The sequence below is a fragment of the Ovis aries genome, chromosome 14 (assembly GCF_016772045.2).
Source record: "Ovis aries strain OAR_USU_Benz2616 breed Rambouillet chromosome 14, ARS-UI_Ramb_v3.0, whole genome shotgun sequence".
Lineage (NCBI taxonomy): Eukaryota > Metazoa > Chordata > Mammalia > Artiodactyla > Bovidae > Ovis > Ovis aries.
Window position 1 is genome coordinate 4802618 of NC_056067.1, and position 25134 is coordinate 4827751.

Genomic DNA, 25134 nt, shown 5'->3' on the forward strand with positions numbered 1-25134 from the left:
ATGGGTTAAAGGCATAGCCTGATGTCTGATAGCTTATAAATAGCTAGAGCTGGGTCAACACAGATGTGTTGACTCCTGAGTCTGAGTTTTCCACTGTGCTGTGCTGGCTTCCATTGAGAGTTTATATAAATAGTCTGGCCTCCATGAAGACTAGATCTGCGGAAGTGGTTTGAGTGAACTAGCCATGCTTGCCTTTTTCATGTGGCAGTCTCAGTAAGATAACGATGCTCTGATTGTTCATATATATGAACATTATCTTGGACACACTAATCTGTGATCATCTGACGTGGCTTTGGCTGAATTACGTTGCTGCCTTCTCCAGTAGAATTGATTTCTTTGTCGCGGCATATTCTGTGTGATTTTCCACACAGTGTGGTATTTTACGCTTTAGAATAGCTGGTGATAGTCAAGCTCTGAAATTAAATTCCTCCCCTCCCTTCCTTTCTCTTTCGTGTCAGCTGCATATAAGAGTTCTAGGTGCTCCACATCCTTGCCAACATTTGGTGTGGTCATTGCTTATTTTTTAATTTCTAAAAATTTTAGCCATTGTAGCAGTAAATATCATCTACTGCTACTGAGGTGTAGCGTTATCATCTCATTGTATCTTTAATTTGCATTTCCCTAAGGACCAATGCAGCTGCCTTCCCTGGTGGCTCAGAGGTTAAAGCGTCTGCCTGTAATGCAGGAGACCTGGGTTCGATCCCTGGGTCAGGAAGATCGTCTATAGAAGGAAATGGCAACCCACCCCAGTATTCTTGCCTGGAGAATCCCACAGATGGAGGACCCTGGTGGGCTACAGTCCACGGGGTCGCAAAGAGTCGGACACGACTGAGTGACTTAAGTTTCAACTTTCAAGGACCAATGAGTTCAAACCTCATAAAATAGTTGAGTTTTCTCTATTACTTGGAAGAGCTTATGTAAGATTGGCATTTTTATTTTCATAAATGTTTGGAAGACTTTATTGTTCAAGGCAGATGGATCCAGAGTTTTCAGAGGAATTTTCTTTAAAAACATCCAGATTTTTTCAGCTGTTCTTTCTCCTTGCAGCAGTTTTAAAGTTGGGTCTTTCTGGGAACTTGTGTTTTTCATGCGTGTATTGCGTCTGTTGGTGTAAGGTTGCTAATTGTGTCTCTCTAAGGTCGTTTTGGGGTTTGTAGAGTCTGACTGCTGTCCCTTGTTCAGCCTCGATGTCTGCCACCCGTGTGCTCACTTGTTCACTCAGGTGTCTACGCTAGTGTGTGCGCTGCCTCTGTCTGTCTGTCTGTCTGTCTGTCTGTCTGTCTGTCTCTCTGGCCCTTTGTCAGCTTTATTTGCTTTTTGCCCAAGGCAATGACTTTTGGATTCTTTGCTTCTCTGTATTTTATGCTTGTTTTATTTTTATTACCTTCCTTCTACTTTCTTTAGGTAATCAGCTGCTTTAAAATTTCCTCTAACTTAATAGATGCCTAATAGAACTCCTATTTTCTTCCAACATGTATTTATGGTTATAGACTGTCCTTTTTCCAAGGCTTTAGCTATGTTCTATAAGTTTTGATATGTAGGAGTTTCATAATCATTTAAAGTATTTTCTGATTTTCATTACACATTTTTGAGTCCTAATTTTTTGTTTAGAAGTGTGTTGCTTAGTTTCCAGTTGGGAATTTTCTAGGATCTTTTATGATTTCTAATTTTATTCTGCTATTGTCAAAGGGCATCTTTTACAGTTTTAATGCTTGTTTGAAGTTTGAGACTGTTGCCCTGCGCGTGTTCAGTTTTGGTAAATATCCTTGAAGTACTTGAGTATACGTTTGGCTGTTGTGTTTAGTGTTTAATATTTTCACTGTTTATCAGTGATTTAATATTTTCTGGTTTATCCGTTAAAGTCAGAAGTCTTCTATTAGTTCCTGTTTATTGACTTATTTTTATGTTACTGATACGTTAAAATCTTTCACTCTGATTGTGAATTTGTGTATTTCTCCTCTTAATTCTGTCAACTTTTGACATATGTGTGTAGGTATATAAATTTAGAATTGTCACATATTCCTCATAGATTCCTTCATTATGAAGTATTCAGGTTTTTCTCTTATACTTCTTTTGGCTCATCTTTACATGGTATGTCTTTTTCCATTCTTTTAATATTTTATCCTTATGTTTAAGGATATAAAACAAAACATATGCACTTTTGTAAGGAGCGTATTGTGTATATATATATGTTTTATTCAGTCTGACGGTCTTTGTGTTATGGTTGCAGTTTTTAGTTCACTTTAGTGGGGTTACAGATATATTTGGGTTAAATATATTACTTTATTATTGGCTTTCTATGTAACTTTTTTATATTCCATTTTTCTCCTCTTCCTTGTTTTTTTCTTTTTAAAAATTATTCTACTTGCCCTTCCCTTAACTGGTTAAGTTTGTATTGTTTTCCTATTATTTCAGTGGTAATTGTAGAGACAGCATCCTGTATTTTTGACTTACTGAGGTTCTTATATAGATTAGCACTTCCTGGGCGGTGCAGGGGTCTTAGAATACTTGAATCTCAAGTACTTACCTCCTGGATTACGTGTCATTATTGTCAATATAGTAATGCTCACTAGGTATGTTAAATTTACGAACTGTTACTATTATCATGTAGAGTTTTTCATCTGTTTACCCTTTATATTACTCTGTCATTTTCTGCAATCCTGATTTCTATCTAGGGTCCTTTCCCTCCTATCTGAAGAGCATCCTTTAGTATTTCCTCTGTTGTAGACATGCTGAGGATGTATTCGCTCAGCTTTTGTTTGTTTAAAAATCTTGTTTCCGTTTATTTTTGAAGAGTATTTTCACTGGGTAGAGAAGCACCAGATGCTGGCTCACCCCCCTTGGCCTTAGCCCCCTCGATTCTCAATCATACCGTTCCTCTGATGCCCTCAAAGTGGGTGTGTGTGCGTGTGTCTGTGTGAGCGTGTGTGCTGTTTTGTCCAGCTCTCTGATTGTTCTCAGCGCGTGTGTGGGTCTAGGAAACCGAGCTGCCATTGCTGGAAGCAGAGGTGCTGGAAACCTTTAAAGTGGTCCAGAGCGCACTGTCGGGACTTACTACCAGATGCTTGCTTTACTGTCCAGGTTTGTTCTCTCTGGTTAGACTCTGGACTCCTGAGCACAGTGACCACGTCTCAGTCTTTGTATATCCTTGCTCTTTGTATTCAGCACAGGACCTGGTTGTTGTCAAGCAGTGGTTCAAAGGCTGGCTGTGCCGCCAGCTCTGCTAAGGCTTGGCCTTCACCTTTGAAATTGCTCTGTTCCTGGGGCAGGTTTTTTCAACCTCAACATTGTAGACATTTGAGCCAGGTGATTCTTTGCTGTGGGGCTGTCCTGGGCCATATTGGATGTTCTGTGGTAGGCCTGGCCTTTACAGGCTAGGAACCAGTAGTACACCCCGCTTCCTGCCCCACAGTAAAGTCAGTAGACATTTGCTGACTACTGAAAATGGCTCAAGATATTTGCAGATTTCTTCTAGGGGGCACGTCCTGGCTGGCTGAGATCCACTAGAGTAACGCGTAAGGTGCTCAGCAAAGGCCATTCAGCGTCATGGCTTGGTGCTTTTGCACTTGTGTTTTCTAATGTGGACTTTCCTTTAAACCACAGGGTTTGAAACTGCCAAATCTTTCGCCCTCCATGGCGCACACGTGATCCTGGCCTGCAGGAACATGGCGCGAGCCAGTGAAGCCGTGTCCCGCATTCTGGGAGAATGGGTAAGCGAGCGCTCACATTTTTCTTTTTAATTGTCGAATACACAGGCCGGGATAAACCCTTGAAGGATTTAGTACAGTTCATAAAGTTTATTGCTCTTGGAATAATGTTTTCTTTGTTGTTAAAGTCATACTCTCTTTGTTTATTTATGAATGGAAGGACAGGCAAGCCATTCATAGTCTGTGTCTAGTTCTCTGTCAATGTCATCTGCTTTATTAGTCAGAGGTTCGAGCATGTTTACTCATTTAGCTTGTTTGTTGAGAAAAACAGAATGTGGTTGACGCCCTTGAGTGTGGCTAAGAGGTTGCATGTGGTTTTTAGAATGACAAGGAGCAGACTTTAGCCCATCTCAGTTTTTCCTCTTAGCTTTCCTCTGTGCACATGTGGGTGTTGATATGCCTGTGTGCACAAACATGTATTGAGGGCAGTCAGTGCTCTTGGGATTAAGGATATAGCATCAAATAAAGCAAAATACCTGCCCTCATCAGCTTCTGGGTAGGAGAAACAGACCATAAAGGGATAATTAAAGTTTAACGTGATGTCAGGTGGTTATAAATGCAGTGGAGGCCAGTGAAGCAGAGTTGAGGGGTCAGGAGTGGACAGCGTGGACTATTTCAGCTTGGGTGGTCAGCAGAGACCCCTCTAAAGCTGTGACATTTGATCCAGGCCCTGATGAAACAGTGCAGTAAGCCGTGCAAACGTCAGGGGCAATACTTTGCATGCACGTGCAGAGGGGGTGGAAATGTGCCTGGGGGATTGTAGGCTCAGTGGGGACGCTCCTGTGCCTGGAGCCCAGTGGGCGGTGAGGAGGCTGCAGGGAGGGGCTCAGAGTCTCTGTGACGTGAGAGGGTTTGAGCCAGAGTGACACAACTGTTGAGTGAGTTTTTTTTTCTTTTTTAACACGGTCACCGGGCTTTGAAGTGACATACAGACCTCATTCATTCACGAGCCTGTGAAGTGCCCCACTGTCATAGGTACTGGGGGTCTAGCGTTAAGGTGTTGCCACTGTCTCTCTAGAGCTTTCAGCTGAGGGTGGAAGACAGATCAAGCCAAAGAAACATAAACATCAGTGTAAACTTGAAATGAGGCAAAGTGGTATTCCAAAATGGTGAACAGTGCCAGAGGGCATTGGGCATTTGGAGTGCCCGAGAAAGAGGTGGCTGAGCTGAGATCTCAGGAGGATTGAGAGGAATTGCGAAGAAGGGTCAACCTGGGCTGAGGGGGTGGTCTGTATGGTGGCTCTGGGGCGAGGGAGACAGGTGGCTGGAGCCAGGTGTGGAGGGGGCTGGATAGTCCTTGCCAAGACTGTCTTCATCCTCTGAACACCATGGAAGATTTCTTGCCATCCAAAGAAATAGACCATGGTCTGTTAAAGAGAACATCCGGCCTTCTGGGCTGAGAAGCTATGAAAGTCAAGAAAAGGGAAATTTATTTCTGCTTTTTCAAGCAGGATTTCAAACTTAGTATATTTCAAATGAACCCTTGTCTTGATCTCACTGGATTCATTATTTTGAGTTAAATTAAAAAACAGGGCCCATTTTTTTCCCCCAGTTATCTTAGCATCTTTCTAACTCCAGAGTTAGAAAAATGTATTAACCGCTACTACGACTGAGCGACTGAGCTGAACTGCGGTGGTATAGAGTAATCTTTAGAGATGTATAGAGAATGAATGGTCATATGTGCATATGGTTTGAATCTTCATAAAGTGTATACGATGAAAAGTGAAAGTCCTGTGCGTCCTTCTCTCGGGGGTAGATAGCATTAACGGATTCCTGTGTGTTCTTCCAGAAAAGGCTGTGTGTACTAGCCAGCACACCTGTGTGCTGCTCTGCACTTCGGTTCTTTCCTTTCCCTCTTGCTACTAGAGGGAGTCTTTTGTTCTCAGCGCACAGGGCTGCCTCGTTGCTCTTACCTGTGTGTGGCCCTCCGTCACGTGCTGACGCTGTCATTTACTTGTTTTGGTCTTCCGAGTGATGCTCTTGTGAAGTTCAGTCCCTCACATTTCCATCCACAGTTGGCTCTCAGCTCTGCCGCAGTGGACCATTCTTCTTTTTTTAGATTTGTTTATTTTTAATTGAAGGAGAACTGCTTTGCAGCGTTGTGTAGGTTTCTGCCGAACGTCAGCATGAATCAGCCGTGGGTAAACGGGTGCCCCGCCCCCGCCAGGTTGTTGCAGAGCCCTGGGTTGAGCTCCCTGAGTGGCACAGCGGATTGGCCATCTGTTCTGCATGTGGTGGTGTTTCCATGCTGCTCTCTCCGTATTCCGATGCGTCTTTATCCAGTCCTCTGTTGATGGACATGTAGGTTTCTTCCACGTCTTGGCTGTTGTGAATAGTGCTGCACTGAACACTGGGGTGCATGTAGCTTTTTGGGTTACTGTTTTCTCTGGATATATGCCCTGAAGTGGGATTGCTGGGCTTAAGTACTCAGTTAAATGTTAGTTAGCTGCTGCTGCTAGTAATAATAATAAAATAATTTCTTATTCATACATGAAAGTACAAGGGGATGTTTACTTTTCTTAGCCTCTCCAAGTGGCCGAAAGAGGAGCTGTAGGGAGTGTGTTCATCAGCATGACTCCAGTGGAGTCGCAGTGAATTTTTCCTGTCTCCATATGTCTGGACTCCTACGTTTTAATAGATGCGTATTTAGTTTGTTGATGAGTATTTTCCAGTGGAGCTCATATTAGCACTCAACTGTCATTTGAAAAGCCATCTTAATTATTGATGTGATTGCTTTTTCTTTTGTATTTACAGAGAAACACACTTTGCATATATTTAGGAAAGATTGTTAAGGGATCAGTCATCAGGAACAGCACGCAGTGGTTTATATTAGAACGGTTATTGAGAAAGCAGGGAGACGAGGGCTCAGAGAAAAGATTTATTAGTCGGAGGTAATGGAATGTGCACGTGTCGGGGAGAGCGTGCGTGCTCGGCTGGGTGTTGCCACGCAGTTTGATGCTGGGGGGACTGAAGTGTCGTAATTATTCTAGTTGTCCATAGAGTTGATACTCGGTCTGTTTATCTAGTTGGAGGGAAGTCGGGTGGAAAGCTGACAGTGTTATGTCATACTGCAGCCTCATTGATAAGCATCGGAAGATAGTGATTTCACTATCTTTGTCAGATATGGAACGCTTGGTGCCAGCCTACGTGCTAGACATTTGCTGTGCTTTTAATGGATGCTGACAGCCTGTTTTCATGACGTGGGAGTAAGGAATGAGGGGGGCAGGATGCCACCTAGAACACTGCTCGAGCTTCTAAGAGCCGCTGGAGCAGTCTAGCTCCTTCTAGACTCTCTCCTCCACTCAGTGACTTCATGATCCTGTGTGCTTTAGTGTTTGTGGGCATTTCCCCCACTCTCCTGTGATAGAAGAAGCTTGAATCCGATCATTTGCCGTTAGAGACAGAAGGCCTTGGGTGTGATGCCTTCTTTTATGTGTGTATGTTAAGGGGAGGCATGTGGGATGGGTAATCTACAAGCTTGATGTCTGTCTAGTCAGGCAGCTTGGCTTGGAAAAACTGATCATTACTCAGTGCATCACAGAGTGTAAGTCTCTTCCCCGTTGTTGTGAGTGATCTCTAGCTAAACAGAAATATAAAAACTTAATCTTTTTAATAGTTATGGACTGTCGGGAAAAGTTCATCCGACATCAGCCACTAGATTTGTTCCTCATTTCTGTGCTTTAAAAATTGTTTTTATGTATAGGATTGAATTTTCAATAAATTTAAGTATGGTGTAAACAAGTCTGTACACCAGCAAGAACTATATAAACCACTTGCTTTAATCAATGTGTGCCTAGTTGCTCAGTCGTGCCTGACTTTAGCAGACTCGCACACACACACACAGAGGCAGAAAGGTTCTACCTTGGGACATTTTTGTTTACAAAATGTCATCTCCTCATCATTACCTGCAGGTGGAATTCGGTAGTCATAGCTGTCTCTGTACTCGGCGCTCTGCTTATTGGCACTTAGCAGTGAAGTATTTGTGTATGTGTGAAACCCATCCTGCAGATGAGGCTTTAGAGGCTGGAAGAACGGGGAGGACTTTGCTCAAGCTCACACAGCTGGGAGCTACATGGTAGACCCAAGGTGTGAAGCCGTGTCTCCCGACCCCAAAGCCCATCTCATTACCCAGTCCAGAATGACCGGTGTGTGTTGTGGTGGAGGACGGGCCTCTTTCGTGGGCTTGATTTCTCTGTTCATGATGTAAGGGTCCCTGTGGTTCTCCAGCAAAGAGAGCCTTACTGGTGGCGTTTTGAAACCCAGTTGCTGAGCCTCCCCTCCCCAAGGAAGCTCTTCTCAGACTTGTATTTCAAGTGGTACACAGTGTATTTACTGTTGAACTTCAGCTGCCTCTTTGCCCTTCCCTGTCACAGGCTCAGGAAAGATTCTTTATCAGATAATAAATTATTCATCCCTCTCATAGACATAATCGGTTGCTAAAATATTCCGAGTTTCCTCCGTCTCCAGAATGCCTAAAACTTGTGATTGGTTCTTCTCCTCCTCCTAAGTTTTACCGTTTCGTGTCTCAGTCTGAAAGTTTTGCATTGACTTATTAACCTTGCCTGTTGTTCATTGTCTTTGATCACCATCTCCTTGTCTGCATTTGCATGTGTTGGTTTTTTCACTCAGTCTTGAACTGAATATTTCAGACTTTACATCCATTGTAACCTTTGCATAACAAGGGCTATGATTTACTGCTGAGTTTTAAAGAGTGCAAAGGCAAGCCGTAGACGGAGAGCTCCAAACCACCGCTCCCAACCACGTGGAGCTCAGCGCAGGTGCATCCTTTCATCAGTACGGCCCCCTGAGTTCTTGTTAAACAGTTTCGACATAGTGGGGAGAGATGGATTTCACCTTCAGATGATGTTCAGCCAGTGGTCGACAAGTCTTGTTTCTGGCCACTAGGCATTTAGGCTCCATCACTTAAGAGGAAAAAAGTACGTGTGAGCCTGAGTTTCGTGTTTATTATGGGGCATCTACAGAGAGTCTCAGACATAGCCGTTGCTAGATGAAACAGAGGAGGCACAGCCCTTGAGCCAGTGAAACCTTCCATGCGCGGCCAACCAGAGATGCAGCTGTACACGAGACAGCGTCTCAGGGTGGGGTGGCTCAAGCTACCAAAGGCTAAGGTTTATTGTGAGCATACATTTAGAACCGACTGAGCCCAGAGGAGTGGAGGCAGCCCCAGCTCTGAAGTCATCCAGACCTGGGAACCAGTCCTGATTCGGACGCGAGTTTGCCGCGTCTCCCTGGGCGCATTTGGTTATGCCCTTGAACATTTGCTTATGCCCTTGGTTTATTTACTTGCGGAAGGGGAATGGTCCTGGTAATGGTTCATTATGCACACTCTTGCACAGAACCCAGCACGTAGTAAAGACTCAGAAGAAAAAAAAAAAAGGTAGTTTCTGGAGAGGCCGGCTTGCTCAATACAGATCCCTAAAGTAGGCACACTCTCAGAAATCTTGTTGGAAGATGTGTTTCCTCTTATATCTTAAAAAAAAAAAATTATTCATTAGAGCCCTCGGAAGGAGCCTGGCCTCCCTGCTTCTTCCCGTCAGAGTGTCAGGTCACACTGAGATGAGCTGAGGCGAGGCGAGGGCTTCGTGCTTCTCCGGGGGCCAGGAGGGGCGTGGGGAAGTGACTGGCCCTGTTGCTGGCCCCCATGCCCTGGTGTGGCGCTGGCTCCGTTCCTCGGGAGCTCAGCTGGGACCAAGCCCCTGCCCCTTAGTCAGCTGGGGACACAGATGTGCCTGGAGTTTGAAGACTTTAGAACTAAGTGGCTGCAGTAGTTTTAAAATCTGTCCACACATTCCTTCTTCTTCTTTTTTTAGTGTTATTTTAATGTTTATTTTCATTTTCTTATGGCTGCATGGGGTCTCTGTTGCTGCGTGCAGGCCGTCTCTGGTTGCATCGAGCACGGGCTTCTCGCCGTGCCGGCTTCTCTTGCTGTGGAACACCAGCTCCAGGGCGCGTGGGCTAGGCAGCTGTGACTCACAGGCTTAGCTGCTCTGTGGCATGTCGGATCTTCCTGGACCAGGGATTGAGCCGGTGCCCTTTGCATTGGCAGGTGGGGTCTTAACCGCTAGGCCACCAGGGAAGTCCCTGCACATTCTTGGGTGCCCCTTCCCTTCGGATATGGATCCTAATTCTCCTCCCCTCCAGTGTGGGCTGGACATAGCGATTCACTGTTCAGGGATACAGTATGGCAGAAATGATGGAGTGTGACTCACAGGAAGGATCATAAAAAGCTGGTGGCTTCCTCCTGCCTGGCGTCCTGGATTGCTCAGTATGGGGGAAGCCAGCTGCTGTGCTGTGGGGCTGCTCGGGCATCCCTGTGGAGAGCCCCTGGGGTAAGGAACTGAGCCCCATGTGACAGGCCTCCCGAGGGAGCCCTCTTGGCCTCTCCTGCCCCCGTCAAGCCTGCAGACCACTGTGGCTGACAGGTCGATGGCAACCGCACCAGAGATCTCGAGTCAGAACCGTCTCTTCCTGACCTAGAGAATCTCGGTGAGACAGCAAATGCTTACTGCCTTAAACCTCTACACCTTGGGAAACGTGTTACATAGCGGTGGGTAACAAATAAGGGGTCCTGGCCTCAGGGGAGTAGGATCTTAGAAACTGGTCAGTGGGTGCAAAGGACAAGACGTGGGTACTCGCCCAGAGATGGCCTCTGAGTGCGGGCAGCCTTATGTTCGTGGGGGGATGTCAGCTGTCTCAGTTGCTGTGTCCCACCTCCTCCCACCGTGGAGACCACTTACATAGCTTCTCTGAACAGAGCTCCCCCGCATTTGGCTTAAATGCTTATGGGGTGGTTAGGCTTCTCGCTGCAAAGGCAGCCCATCCTGTTTCTACGCATCTTGTAATTAGACAGTTCTCCCAAAGACTGAAGGCAGAATCTTTCCTGTCTTTTTCCCACCAGCCTTCTCATCACACCCTACCGAGCACTCCCATCTCTCAAATTCCGTAAGTAATAAATCCAAAGTTATTGATGACACCAGGTTACTGAAAGTTGGCTGAGAGGCTGGCCCCTCTCATTTCTTTGCATCCTGTGGCCCTTTTTTGTTTTAAAATTGGAGTTTGGGATTCATGCGGTAAGGCTCAGCAGCTGGGGAGAACCCGTCTGCTCTAGTGCCCTTCAGCGGGTACCAGGTGCAGAGCCCGGACCCACTGGGCCTTCCTTGGAGTTAACGCATCACCGTGAGCCAAGCGCAGAGTCTCCTTTTAAGTGACTGTAGAACATTGCCCGTATCTACCTGGCGGTTCTCAGGTTCTGATTGTTCCAGCCACGCTGTGATCTGTACAGTGGGTAGCCGGGAGAAACTTCAGTGCATCTCTGTACTGGCGTTGCTGTTGTGTACTGAGAGGAACTAATTAACTTTGATTATTGCACTAATATTATGGCGCTTTGACAACCCTTCAGATTTATGACTCCGGGAAAATAAACAGATGAAATGCAGGTGCCGGAGCAGAAAGAATAAGTTATTACTGAACTTTAATTACCTGGAATGTTTTAGCCAGGAGAGAATTAGTTGATGAATTACAGGATGTTGAAATCTACATCAAATTGTGAGCAACGTGCAGACAAAAATGAAAGGGGCGGCTGGGAGGGTGCTGTTCTTATGGGAGGAGAGGAGAGGGCACGCCTGATAGTGAGCTGAGTAGTGCTTCATCGATTAGTCCCTGTTTCCAGTGGAGCAGGATTTTACACAGTGCTGTTCAGAGCCTGGCCCCTGACCCCACTGTCAGCATCACCTGAGAACCTGTTAGAAATGGAGATTCCTGGGCTCCCCCTGCCCGAGACCTTCTGGGTCAGAGTCTCTGGAGGGGGAGCCCAGCAGTGCGTGTCTCGCAGCCCCTCCAGGAGGCTGTGATGTATTGCTCTGCAGTTCTCATGCTGTGTGCCTTTTTTTTTAATTTAAATAAAAGCCCTGGCTGGATTTTTAACCTCTTTTTACAAAAATCAGGTGGTGTTCTTACAACCTCATTCACCAGCTAACCCGGAGATTCTTAGACTGTTTAAAAACCTGTACAGCTGCTTATTAAACATCTGTTTGTACTGTAAGTAGTGGGTGCTCTGAGGCAGTTTAGCATACAGTACGTCCCCTGCATACACACCTTCCCCAGTTTGTGCAAAGTTTTGAAAGTTGTGAACTTCCAAAGCAGCCGCGTGTGTTCGCGTGTCCAGTCACGCGTTAGTTCGTGTGTCTGACGTGCAGCGTCAAGTGCGTGCATCCTCGTTTAATTCTCCCTGTAGTGATTCCTGCTCTGAGAGCCTTTACCAGATCGGTGTGGGGGAAGGTTCCTGCTGCTTAGAAACTGTGAACATAGAGAAAAGCACGTTCCCTTATGTGCAGCCCTCTCTGAGGAGTAGGGTGACAGTGTATTGTTCAAACCAGAAAATGCCGAGAGCCATAGGGTCATGCTGATCGTCCCAGGAGGAGAGGCAGAGGCTGGAAGAGCAGTGGGGACCTCCGAGCAGCCCTGTCAACTGCAGTTACCAGCCATCCACCCCGGCCAGGCTCCATATGGCACAGGTGCAGTCTGCTTCTGATTAGCCCTGCACCGGCCTTTGTCCCTGCAGCTCTGGGCCCTCTCCTGGCCTTACCTTTTAAGAACTTACTGTTTTCATTCCCATAGAAGCCTGGCCAGCCTCCAGCCCAAGACTGTCTCCATTCCTTGGACAGTTGCAAAGCTAACTGTGACTCCAGATCTTTTGTTGTCAGAGTTGCAGAGATTCTTTTCCTATTTCTTGCCTCTCCGAGTCTTCGCTGGGGCTCGTGGGCACTTCGTTGTGGCCTGTGGGCTTTGCTTGTTGCAGAGTATGGCCTCCAGGGCACACGGGCTCTAGAGCGCCCGGGCTCAGTGCTGTGTGATGGGACAGGGACCGTTTTTTAAGTCTTTACTGAATTTGTTATGGTATTGCTTCTGCTTTATATTTTGGTATTTTTGGCCCGAAGCGTGTGGGATCTTAGTTCCCTGACCAGGGATCGAACCCACACCCCCTGCCCTGGAAGTCCAAGTCGTGACCGCTGGGCCCGCAGGGAGGTCCCAGCGCTGCAGTGTCTGCTGCCAGACACCCTCCCTGTCATGCGGCTCCTCCCATCGTCTGGGCCCTTCCAGAGGCCGCCTTCTTGTGGGTAGTGCTGTGCCCCTGAGGAGCAGAAATGCAGTGTTGATGTTGGACCGAACCCGACTCTCCATAATGTAAATCTACCCAGAATTCATGCAGCACCATTTAGAAACGCACAGCGATCATCAGAACTGCCTTCCACTCGGGGTGGTTCATGGCTTGTCTGGTCTGGGAATGTGGGTAAGTGAGAGCTGGCGAAGTGTTTATTTTCAGCTCTGTTTAAATTTGCAACCTTGGAAAAGATGCTGGGGCACTTGGCAGCGAGGTTGGTGATCAGCGTCATCAAAGGCTTGATGGCCTCCTTGCATGCCTGCCAGTGGCTTTGGGGAGACATCAAAGAAGAGCAGAAATAATTCTACGTTTCCTTAAGGCATATGTGAAAAAAAAAAAAGTTCTTTTTAGTCATACATGACCCATTGGGTTTGAAGTAACTCTTTTAGCCATTACTTGTAGAGATCCAGCAAAGATGGAAGCTCGTTTGTGCAAGAGTGATACAATGAAAGGTTCAGTCATGAATTGGTGAGGTCATTTATCTATTGTAGGGAGAGTTTTGGATTACAGGATGACATTTTGGTAGACTGGTGTCATCAAATGGTGACAGCATTCGGGGATTGAAAAGGACTTGCTGAGATCATCCCGTTTACCTCCCACCTCCGACTCGACAGATGGGGAAGCTGAGGCCCAGAGAGGGTAACTGAGCCTTCAGGGAGGGAGAGAGAGAACCACTCTCCTGAGTGTTTTTATGGAGCTTTTTAGTGCCAGCCTCTGCACGATGGGTTTGATCACTGTTTTCAGAGTTCTCTGATCATTTCTTGCTCAGAAAGGAGGAAATTAGAATTGTTGAGCTATGATTTGTTTTAATCAGAAAGAAATTGTCTAACATAAATCTCCCTGTGAGTGCTGGAAAAGCCCTAAAGCGGCCAGGAAAAAAAAATATCAATACTTTGCAAAGGAGGAATGATTGTTCCAATCCGTGGCTTAATTGACTCTAAGCCTTAATGAGACTCAGGCTGGAGCAGGCTGTACAGGCTTGGTGGCTGGGCCCACCAGTGGAAGGTCCTGGGGAGGGGAGGGCTTTGGGGTGGTTATTTGGTTCTTTGCTATGGATGCGATTTTTCTAATTGAGCGGGAGTCCCTACTACCGGGTAGTCATTTTTTTTTCCTATGAAGAGAGTACATTTTTTTTCTCTGACTAACACAATAATTTATTTTAAATTACAGCCTTTTCTGTTGAAAACATTCATTTATGTTAGATTATCATTCCCCAAGTGAAGCTTCACTGATGCTGTATAATTATAGATTTTTTTTTAAAGAGTATATATTTTAAATTTAAAAGTGGACAGATCAGGGTATATCAAGATTTTATTTAAGGAGAGTAGATAGCATCCCCCGATGAGCATGATGCCAGTCAGAAAGGATTCCTTTGGCCTCAGTGTGTCCCTGTTCAGGGCCAGGCACCTTTGTGGGAGGGGATGCTGAAACGTGCTTGTGTCGTCTGTCTAGAAGCGAGGTCTTACCAGTATAAATAACTGGCTCGGGCTCTGATCTGCCCCAGTTTGAATCCTGTTTCTCTAGGAACCAGGTGACCTTCACTTCCTATTTCCTCATCTGTAACATGGGATGCTAACAGTATCTGAGTCACAGGGTTGTGAAGATCAGCTGCTCTGGCACAGAAAGTGCTTAGAATGGTACCTGGATACCTAGCACAGTACCTGGGTGCCTGGTGTGTGCTCTACAAGATCAGAAAAAAAAAAAAAAGACATTTGCGGCCCCTGTCGGTTTGGCCCCTGCCTGCCTCTCCAGGTTCCCCTCCTACTGCTCTCCTCCTTGTCCCAGCTGTACCAAACCCACGGCTGTTCCCAGGCTCTCTGTCTCTCTCTCTCTCTCGGCCCAGAGGACTTCCTTTGCTTAGGGCAGCCTCAGCCACGGTCACCCACCTAACTGATGGGCACCTCCTTATGCTGTGGGTCTCTGCCCATGTGCGTTCTCTCCCCAGAGCTCTCGAGGACCGCTTCTGCCCACTCTTGCCCGCCTTCCCTCCCTCCCTCCCCTTCTCGTAGCAGAGGCTTAGCACCCCCTTTTCTCTGAGAGACGTGGCAGTGATGAAGAAAGCAAAGGTCCCCGCTTCCAAGGCGCTTACAGTCCATGTTTCGGTTTAAACACGTGTCCATCACAGCGCTGCTCACATCACACACTGAGCGTTGGCTGAATAAGCCAGAGACACCTGTTGGAACTTTATATGCCAGGCTTCCCACTGGATGGCGAGCCTGTGTAGTACTGAGGTTCTGTGCTTGCCTTCCAGGAGTAGAGGTGTTTTGACAGACATGTGCATTAATAATAGTATTATTGTCACTAACCCTCCACTTAGGGGTGCGGGTGTGAGTTGGGCAGGAGTCGGGCAGGCCCTAGCTGCCAGCCCAGGTTGGGTAATAGCCAGGCAGCAGCAGGCTGCGTGCCGTGGGTCCCGTCGCTGGTGGATGCTGTGGGAGCAGTCGGCCGGAAGTCCGTGGGCTTGTCTCTGACTCCGGCCACCACGTTCACGGTCACAAGCCTGCAGTGTGGAGTCAGCCCAGCCTGCACAGGCATCCTGGCTCTCCATCTGTTGGCGGGGTGTGTTCTCAGCCCGGGCGCCCCTCCAGCTGACTGGGGAGGTGGGAGCGCTGCTCCCCTCGCAGGGTGCTCGTCAGGATGGAGAGGGATGACAGTGCCGGCTCCTGGCCACACTCCGGCCCACCCGCTGGTGCAGCTTCTGGGGTCTCTTCCCCACGCCTGTCTGTCTTGGCTCCAGCCCCTCGGGGTCTTCCTGTCCCCCTCTTCCCTCCAGATGCCAGCCAGTGCCTCTCCTGGGTACATCTGCCCCAGTGAAGCCTCCTCGCTGCGGTACTGGATCCTGTGGGACGGTGACAGTTTCCAGAAGCTTCCAGTCCGTGTGCCAGCCGGGAGGAAGTGGAATCATTCCCCGTGCCTCGGCTCGCATCCTAGAAGGCTGCACAGACACTCCGGGCAGGCTTCAGCGACCATGCATCAAGGCCTCCATTACGGCTCTGGAATGAAAACATGCCCCGGTGCTCCCCACGTGCGGAGCTGGAGGCTGTGCATGGCCCAGACCTCGCAGCGTCACTAGCCCCCCTCCCACCCGATCAGGAGGCCCCTCGGCAGCCAGGGGCCACTCTGCATGCTCAGCTGCATGCTTGTTCCCCTGAGGATGCAAAAAGAAAAACAAAAGCAGGCGTTCCCAGGACCCGAAACGTCGCAACGCACTTCCAGCCTGAGGCAGGAGGAGTGATCTCCTGTCCACGTTTGTGGAGCTGGACTCGGGACAGGCCACAGAGCTGTCACGACTCACTCGGTTTCTCGTCGTCTTTGTCAGAAATGCCGACTTCATAGCCCCACGTTCATGTTCTCCTTAGCAGGGACCCTCCTGTAGAGGTAGTCGTGAATCTGGCAACTCAGAATCGTAACGGTTTTAGGATTTGTGGAGAATTTATCCACGAAAGGAAATGGATGAATTAAAAATACTAACGGGCTCAGCCGGCCCCCACAGGGAGGAATCCTCGGGACCCGTGTTTCTTCCCCCTTCATGCTGTAAACATATGGCGCGGATTTTCTGCCCTCTTTACAGATGCTGAGAGAAGGCAAAGACAAATATTTATATTACATTCATGTTTTACAGTAAAAACACTGTTCGGTTTGTTTATACAGTTCCACTGTTACAGTTTTTATGGTGGGTAATGAAACCACTGTAAAAACCAGCCTGGGTTATATAGCAGATACGATAAGGCCCAAGTATTCAGAGAGAGACCCTGGACGGAATGGTTGACGTCACAAGTAGGGCATCAACGACTGAACGACGTGTTAGGACAGGCCAGGCTAGGCTATAATAACAGACGACCTCAAAGTCTCTGGGGCTTAAAGCAACTGAGGTTTATTTCTCCTTCCAGTGACGTTCTCCATTGGGAGTTGCTGGGAAGGCCGAGCTAGATGGAACCTGCCTTAGCTGCCTGGAGTCAGTGTGCGCCGCTGGAGGCTGTGACAGAGGAGGAGAAAGGCTTGCTGACCAGGCGCTGCGCTTCGGGCTCATGGCTCAGAGGCGGCGCACGTTCCAAGGGCCAAAGCCATGTGCAGCCTCTGGGTGCAGAGGGGGGCGCACCCACCACGTGCACGGAGGGCAGGGCACAGCCGGCATAGCAGAGCGCCACCCGCAGGACTCTTCCGGCCACCTCAAGCCTCTCTGGGTTTGTTGTTGTTTAGGCTCTAAGTTGTGTCCGACTCTTTGGGACCCCGTGGACTGTCATCCGCCAGGCTTCTATGTCCATGGAGTTTTCCAGGTGAGAATCCTGGAGTGGGTTGCCATTTCCTCCTCCAGGGGATCCTCCCGACCCAGGGACCGAACTAGCGCCTGCTGCATTGGCAGGCAGGTTCTTCACCACAGAGCCACCTGGAAAGAGCCCCTTTTTGTTGCTACTTAACTGTACGTCTGGCTTCCCTGATAGCTCAGTTGGTAAAGAATCCGCTTGCAATGCAGGAGACCCCGGTTCAATTCTTGGATTGGAAAGATGCGCTGGAGAAGGGATAGGCTACTTACTCTTGTATTTTTGGGCTTCCCTTGTGGTTCAGCTGGTAAAGAATCCAGCTGCAACGTGGGAGATGACCTGGGTTTGATCCCTGTGTTGGGAAGATCCCTTGGAGGAGGGAAAGGCTACCCCCTCCAGGACTCTGGCCTGGAGAATGCCATGGACTGTATAGACTGTGGGGTCACAGAGAGTCGGACACGACTGAGCAACTTTCACACTTTCAACTGATAGTCTGTGTCTTGTCCAACTTTGAATCAAATCGGGGTACAGAGGGCATGAGAGACCACCCCCGTCTCCCTAAAGTTGATGAGACTCCTGTCTTCATTTTGCCATGACCTGGATAGAAGGGACCCGCAGCCGTCCGAGGAATAGGTCACCGTGCAGGAAGAGGTTTCAGATCCACAGGTTGAGATGTGACTTTGTCTGAGTGTGTTTGCGTTTAAATGCTGATGCCTGGAGGTCCATCAGTAGACTGCACTTCTTTGAGACTATTACTCTCAAGTGGTGTACACTGCCCCCGTCACGCAGGCATGGAGCGCTGGAGACAACCAGTGATCCAAAGGAAATGAAAACGGTACTTAAGAAATCAGCACGAAGCGACTTTTCACAGACACTTGAAGGTGGTGTCTGGAGCTGAGATGTCCCGTATGGTAGCCAGTGGCCATGTTTGGTAATTGAGGGCTTGAAATGTGCCTGGTCCAGGTTGACATAATCTGTAAGTGTGAAATAAAATACTTTACAGATTTTGAAGACTTAGTATAAACATATGAAGTATTTTATTAATTTTTTTTTATTAGTTTCCATGCTGAGATGATGTTTTAGATACTGTGTTGGAATTAAAGTCGCTTTCACTTGTTTCTTTTCACGTCTTTTTTGACTTGGCTACTAGAAAATTCAAATTACATATGTGACTTTCATTATTTTTATTGAACAGGACTGATCTAAAGGGTAAGCATCAGGAAGAGAGAGAGGAAAATAATTTGATGCCTTTCTCATAAATTCCTCATTGCTGGAACTAACAGTTTAACCTGACAGTTTATATCCTTGTTGGCATTTTCTGCTTAAATTTTTTTTTTTTTTACATTTTAAAATAATTCCGAATTCTCATAGTAGTGGCAAAGACTAGGACCTAGAGTTCCTTGGGGACTCCTCACCCAGCTTCCCCCAGTAATGACATCTTATATAACAACACTAGAATGGTCAACTGTAGGAAACTAATATTGGTAGAGTGTTATAAAGATTTTATTCATATTTAATAGGTTTTTACATGTACTTATTTGTGTGTGTGTATATAATTCTGTGAAAGGTTATCACCTACTTAGGTTTGTGTAGCCCCCACCATAATAAAAAAAACTGAACTGTTCTTTCATCTCCCAACCAACACTCTTTATATTAGTTTTTATTCTTTGAGTTACTTTTAAATTTTTAATTGAAGTATAGTTGATTTATAGTGTTGTGTTTCTGATGTACAGCAGAGTGATTTGGTTATATAAAGATGTTTGTGTATGTGTGTGTTTGTGAATATATACACTTTTTCATATTATTTTCCATTATGGTTTATTACAGGTTGTTGAATATAGTTCCCTGTGCTATCCAGTAGGACCTTGTTAATCCATCCTATATATAATGGTTTGCTGAGTTATTTCTTAACTAGGTCTGTTACTTAGGGTGAAAAACTTCTAGGCAACTTAGTAGCAAAAGATGCTCTTGGCTCCGAAGTCCATTGCTTTGTCTGCCCATCCCGCCCCCAGAGCGTGGCCACGTGGCCGAGTTCTCCCCAGCTCTGCACGACGTTATCCCTCGCCTTGAGCAGAGTGAGAGCAGTGCACACCTCTTGAGGAGGCAGTTGCTTCCTGACCCAGTTTTAAAGGCGACGGGAGTGCCGTCCCCTGAAACGGGCAGTTTGTGTGGCCCGTGTGAGCCAGGTGTTCTGGCTGAATCTAACTCCCAGAGTTGCAGGTTTTCTCTTTTCTTTTTTAAAGAAAGTGCCTTGTAAGTTGCACTTGGTGATTTTGGAAATAGGTATTGCTTGCTGTATTGGAAAGCTTTTTCAAGCAGGAGGGTTAACTAGGCATGTGTTCCTCTGGCTACTTAAAGTAGGCCTTCTTGATACTTGCGTCCTGAGCTTTGTGTCCATTTCTTGTTGTTAAGGTCAAGTACAGTTTATCCTAATTTTTAGCACCTCAAGAGGCCACAGAGAGGCACCCGTCTGCACTTTCTTCAGGCTAAACAGCCCAGGGAGCAGAACCCTACATGATCAATCCCCTCTACGGCTGGTTCTGCCTTCCTACATCCTTACTGAACATACCGTCTAGACGCAAATGCTCTGTTCCTCTGTTTACCTTTTCCTGAAAAAACAGGAGGTTTATGCTACCAGCTTATACTGGTTACATATCGGTGTAGCATGTTCTACTTTTATTAATCCAGGAATATGTTCCCTTAACCCCTCCAGGATGGAACCATATCTGCCATGCTTGCTTTCAACTTCAAGATCTGTTATGACTTTGGAAATCTTAAGCAAAAGGTAGTTTTAAAAATAAAATCACTGACTGTGAGAGTCCCGTGTGATAATGGAAAAGAAATCTAATTTGTTTGCACCTCAGTTTCAGTGTGTGTAAATTGAAGACACTAATAGTGATGACTATGATGTGATTTGTTGATATTTGAATATATTGTATTTGATGTAGCGTGAGGCCCACAGCTGACTGTCCATTGTGTAATTGTAGTAAAAAGAGACAAAGCCTCTAAGCGTAGGACCTTGCACTTTTGGGTGCTCAGCGAATAACTTCATTTCTGGTGGTTTCTCCTGTTTGTTGAATGAATGAGCGAATGGATGAATGAATGAATGGGCTTGAACTCCCCCATCACAGTCAGCTTTCTTCTTGAAGGTTGAAAGAAACTAAATAATTTTGACGAACTTTGGAGAACCAAATCAGAAAACATAAAACAATGCATGGAAGCCAGTTGAGTTTTTGTTTCCCTTATTATTCCATTTTTAAAAATCTAAGTCTGTATTTTTGTCTGATGCAAATGCTCAGGTTTAAACAGATTCTTTGGAAGCCATGAAATTAAAAGACTTTTACTCCTTGGAAGGAAAGTTATGACCAACCTAGATAGCATATTCAAAAGCAGAGACATTACTTTGCCAACAAAGGTCCATCTAGTAAAGGCTATGGTTTTTCCTGTGGTCATGTATGGATGTGAGAGTTGGACTGTGAAGAAGGCTGAGCGCCGAAGAATTGATGCTTTTGAAGTGTGGTGTTGGAGAAGACTCTTGAGAGTCCCTTGGACTGCAGGGAGATCCAACCAGTCCATTCTAAAGGAGATCAGCCCTGGGATTTCTTTGGAAGGACTGATGCTAAAGCTGAAACTCCAGTACTTTGGCCACCTCATGCGAAGAGTTGACTCACTGGAAAAGACTGTGATGCTGGGAGGGATTGGGGGCAGGAGGAGAAGAGGACGACTGAGGATGAGATGGCTGGATGGCATCACTGACTCGATGGACATGAGTCTGAGTGAACTCCGGGAGTTGGTGATGGACAGGGAGGCCTGGCGTGCTGCAGTTCATGGGGTCGCAAAGAGTCGGACACGACTGAGCGACTAAACTGAACTTGGAAGATGTGGTTGGGGTTCAGGGATTTAAATGATGGGGTGGGTGTTTCCCAGGCATTTTAAGACCTCCTAAGGCCTCCATTTCCATTAAGCATTATGGATGCATTCCAAGAATTTAATTAATATAACATCTCTTTGTTCATTGTAATTCCTCACCAGGGTTAGGAGAACTTGGGAGTGTTTAGTATTTTATTCAGTTGATTAAAAGGTACTTTCTATGGTTTTCTAAGTAGCTATTTTCTATGGAATTCAGAAGTTGTCCATGAATATTAAATCAATACAACTAAAATGATCAAAGCATTGAGAAGTGCTTTCATCCAAACATAGAAGAATAGTTCTCTTGCCTCAGTTGGGAAAAATGAAGTTACAAGGCTACAGATTGGAGTAAAGGGTCATATTTGAAAAATCCCAGAACAGTAGCAGTTTTATTGGGAAGTTTTGAGGAGCTAAAATAAGAGGAAAAAAAAAAAAACAACCCCAGTAAATCTTATACTTCATAGAATGGGCATTAAACTATGGGTTATTATAATATGGTCCAGGCTGAAGATTCATTGGCTTACATAAGGATATTCCAAGATCTATGGGTGGTTAAGCTCCCTCATGGGTCTTGGTGGGGTGAGGGTGGGGGAAGGACATGCCTTTTGGGATCAAATAAATGTTTTTCCCTGGGGCCACTGGAGAAAATGGAACCTACATCTGACGCAATAAGGCGCATCTTCTGTTAGGATTCAGTGCTTGGCTAACGTTGAGATTAGATTGGATCCTGCGAGGAGGGGACGGGACAGAGGAGGCTAGTGGGGGTGGGGGGTGGGCAGGAAGTCATTCTGGGTGCAGGGGGCTGGGGGGGTGGGCAGGAAGTCATTCTGGGGGGTGGGGGGTGGGCAGGAAGTCACTCTGGATGCGTCCTGGGACCGCCTCACCCCTAGCACTGCTGCCACTGGGTTGAGCTGACTGCCATGGGTGAGATTTGCTCACAGGTAGGGAAGGAAGACGGAGAAGCAATGGCACCCCACTCCAGTACTCCTGCCTGGAAAATCCCATGGATGGAGGAGCCTGGTGGGCTGCAGTCCACGGGGTCACTAAGAGTCGGGCACGACTGAGCGACTTCACTTTTGCTTTTCACTTTCATGCATTGGAGAAGGAAATGGCAACCCACTCCAGTGTTCTTGCCTGGAGAATCCCGGAGACGATGGGCCCCTGTCTATGGGGTTGCACAGAGTCGGACACCACTGACGCGACTTAGCAGCAGCAGCAGCAGGGAGGGAAGAAAAACATACTCCCGCCTGTCAGAAGTAGCATAATCATGAGTTTCTAATACATTAGTTTGAGCTTTCAACAAAATGCTCCAAACATTTATCACATGGCCCCCACATTTAGCAGGTTTCATTAAAAAAAAACCTTGGATACCTGTTTTGTACATATTATATATATATTGCATCCACATGAATGTGTTAATTCCACTTTATTACTTTCCGTCTCTCTCTTCTCCCCTGTACACGATTGCTATTTTATAGCTATATTTTGGTGGAATTAACAGAGATTGTCCACATAGAGAAGGTTTCAGGTGGGGATTTACGACAAGGCAGGTTCTTCATCCTTGGAAAGGCTCCTTCTCTGAAGTTGGGATTTGAGAATGTATTTTGGAGTGGTCCAGTCGGCTGGAAGGTGCAGCTGGTGGGGAGATGAATTGAAACCGTTATTAGAGCCACTCTCAGAATTTACGGGGTATTTTATCACAGGCGTGACTTATACCTCAAGACTGATGGGATGCTTCTGCTTGGAATATTTTTAATTAATCTGCCTTGGTTGTATTGAAATTGTGACACAGAGACCACTGGAAGTTGGTAAGGAATAACTCAGAACTATATGGAGACCAGCATGGTTTTGGGGCAAGTTAGCGAACCTCTTTGTTTCCATTTCTTTGTACTCAGAAGGAAGATTAAAAAATAGGCCCCACGTCCTGAATTTTTGTTGGGAAATACGTGAGTGTTTATGACAGCTCAGGACGGTGTCTGGCACACAGGAAGCCCTTGGGGATGCTGCCGGTTTCCCGTCGTTGCTCTTATTTTCTGACTGGTGACCGTTTGTTACTTGGAAGCTCTTACTGCGGATGCAGCCCACGGGGTTGCAGAGAGTCAGACACGACTGAGCGACTGAACTGAACTGGATGGTGGCTGATGCATTCTCTTCCCTGTCCGTTCTGTAATAGTGACTGTCAAAGCTTTTATCCCCTGGCTGAGAATGTCTTTATTATAAATCTAGGGCTGTTATAGCTGGCTATGAAATATATGATGTAGGTAGGAAACAGCTAAGACTTGAACGTTGTGGAAGGAAAGTTCTTAGCTAATGAGGAAGGTGTGTGAGTTAGTTTTGGCTGCAGTAGCAAGCAGCGCCAGACCCTCCAGGGCTCGCAGAAGCAGTGTGTGTTTCTCTGTCCATGCCCCACCAGGGCTGGAGATTGGCCTTGGTCTTGTTGTCTTAGCCGGGCTTCCCTGGGCTGGTTCTCACGACTTGGCATTCCAGGGCCCAGGCTGCAGAAGTCGCCAGAAGCAGAGGCTCGTGTTTGCTTCGCGTTCTGATGGTCGTATCAAGTCTCAGGGCCAAGACCAAGGTCAGTGGGGCAGGAACGTGTACCCCACCTACAAGAAAGTGTGACAGAGACAAGAGGGGGGGACAGTAACCGAACAAGGGCCATGCTCCTCCAAAGACGGTTTCTTAGGGTGCATGCACGTGTGCCTAGTCGCTTCAGTCGTGTCCGACCCTGTGTGACCCTGTGAGCTGTAGCCCGCCAGGCTTCTCTGTCCGTGGGATTCTCCAGGCAAGAATACTGGAGTGGGTTGCCATGCCCTCCTCCAGGGGATCTGCCCAACCCGGGGCTTGAACCCGGGTCTCTTACGTCTCCTGTGTTGGCAGGTGGTTCTTTACCGCTGGACCGCCTGAGAAGCCCGTCCTTGGTCTAGGTGCACTTTGTCTTTCAGCAGAATCCCGCTTCACAAACTCGCTGAACCTTTATCTCGGGCTGCTCTAAGTAGTTAAAACCACAAACGCACGAGTGAAGAAAAGAGAGGTACTTCTGGAAGTCGGGAATACGCTGGCCAGTCATACCTCTGAGAATCAAACCAGTGGTCTTTGCAGGGACCCAGCATGAATGGTCTGAGTAGGGAAAACAGCTCCGAGTCCAGCCCAGAGGCCTCCAGATTTATGGCCCATTCCAGCCTCCTCTCATCTGGACTGTTTTCCCTTCAGATGTCTTAGTCAATCAGTAATTAATTTGAAATCCAAACTTTGATTAAGTGTTGTTGAGTTCCCTCACGCTGACACTGATAGTGCCCTATTTCTCTAAAATCACAGACCGCTTTTCATGCTGCCGTCTGCATATTTTAACAGGAAAGATTGCAGTTGTGGTGTAAATGACCCAGTTTTCTGGATATATTTACGTGAATGTCATAAACTTATTATCCTTCCCTTCCACTTCACTGCTTTTCTGCTTTTCTCCAGTATTTTGAAATCATATTTAAAACATCATTACAGCCTCTGAATTCTATCCAAAGTATAAATAAATTTTACCGGGTGAATCTTTTCAAAACAATACCAAGTAGCTGGTCTGATTCAGATCTCATCTCATGTAGCGGCAGCACCATTATGCAACCAATGAAAAATATGCTCTGAATGTTTACAGGATGGCGAGGGGGGAAGTGACAGAATGTCAGCATCATATGGAATTTGCATGAATGGAGATGCTGAAATGAGGAAGAGCAGTCTTGGCCAAGAATAACATTTGAGGGGATAAATTTTGGAGGTCTGGTTTAATAAGAGTAAAGATAGGTCTTTTAAAGATGTAGTTTTTAAAAAACAGATAGAATGACCCTTTCAGGTTAGGAACTTTGCTACACTGTTCTTCTGCGGGTAAGGTTTATTGTAGCTCTTAGTTGGAGAAGGCGAGGCACCCCACTCCAGTCCTCTTGCCTGGAAAATCCCGTGGATGGAGGAGCCTGGTAGGCTGCAGTCCATGGGGTCGCTGAGGGTCGGACACAACTGAGCGACTTCACTCTCACTTTTCACTTTCATGCATTGGAGAAGGAAATGGCAACCCACTCCAGTGTTCTTGCCT

At 46.7% G+C, this 25134-nt stretch overlaps 1 protein-coding gene and 1 non-coding gene across 3 annotated transcripts in view; both read left to right on the top strand.

The window, feature by feature from the left end:
* The window catches only part of WWOX (WW domain containing oxidoreductase), a 915505-nt gene that overhangs the window by 48288 nt on the left and 842083 nt on the right, over window positions 1–25134 (top strand). For both annotated transcript variants that reach the window (XM_012189589.5, XM_015099953.4), the window contains exon 5: window positions 3604–3710. In XM_012189589.5, coding sequence (XP_012044979.1) covers window positions 3604–3710 — 107 coding nt within the window. The remainder of the gene's footprint in view (window positions 1–3603; window positions 3711–25134) is intronic.
* Window positions 644–716, top strand: TRNAY-GUA (transfer RNA tyrosine (anticodon GUA)). The gene has a single exon. It is a non-coding gene; the product is annotated as a tRNA-Tyr (tRNA).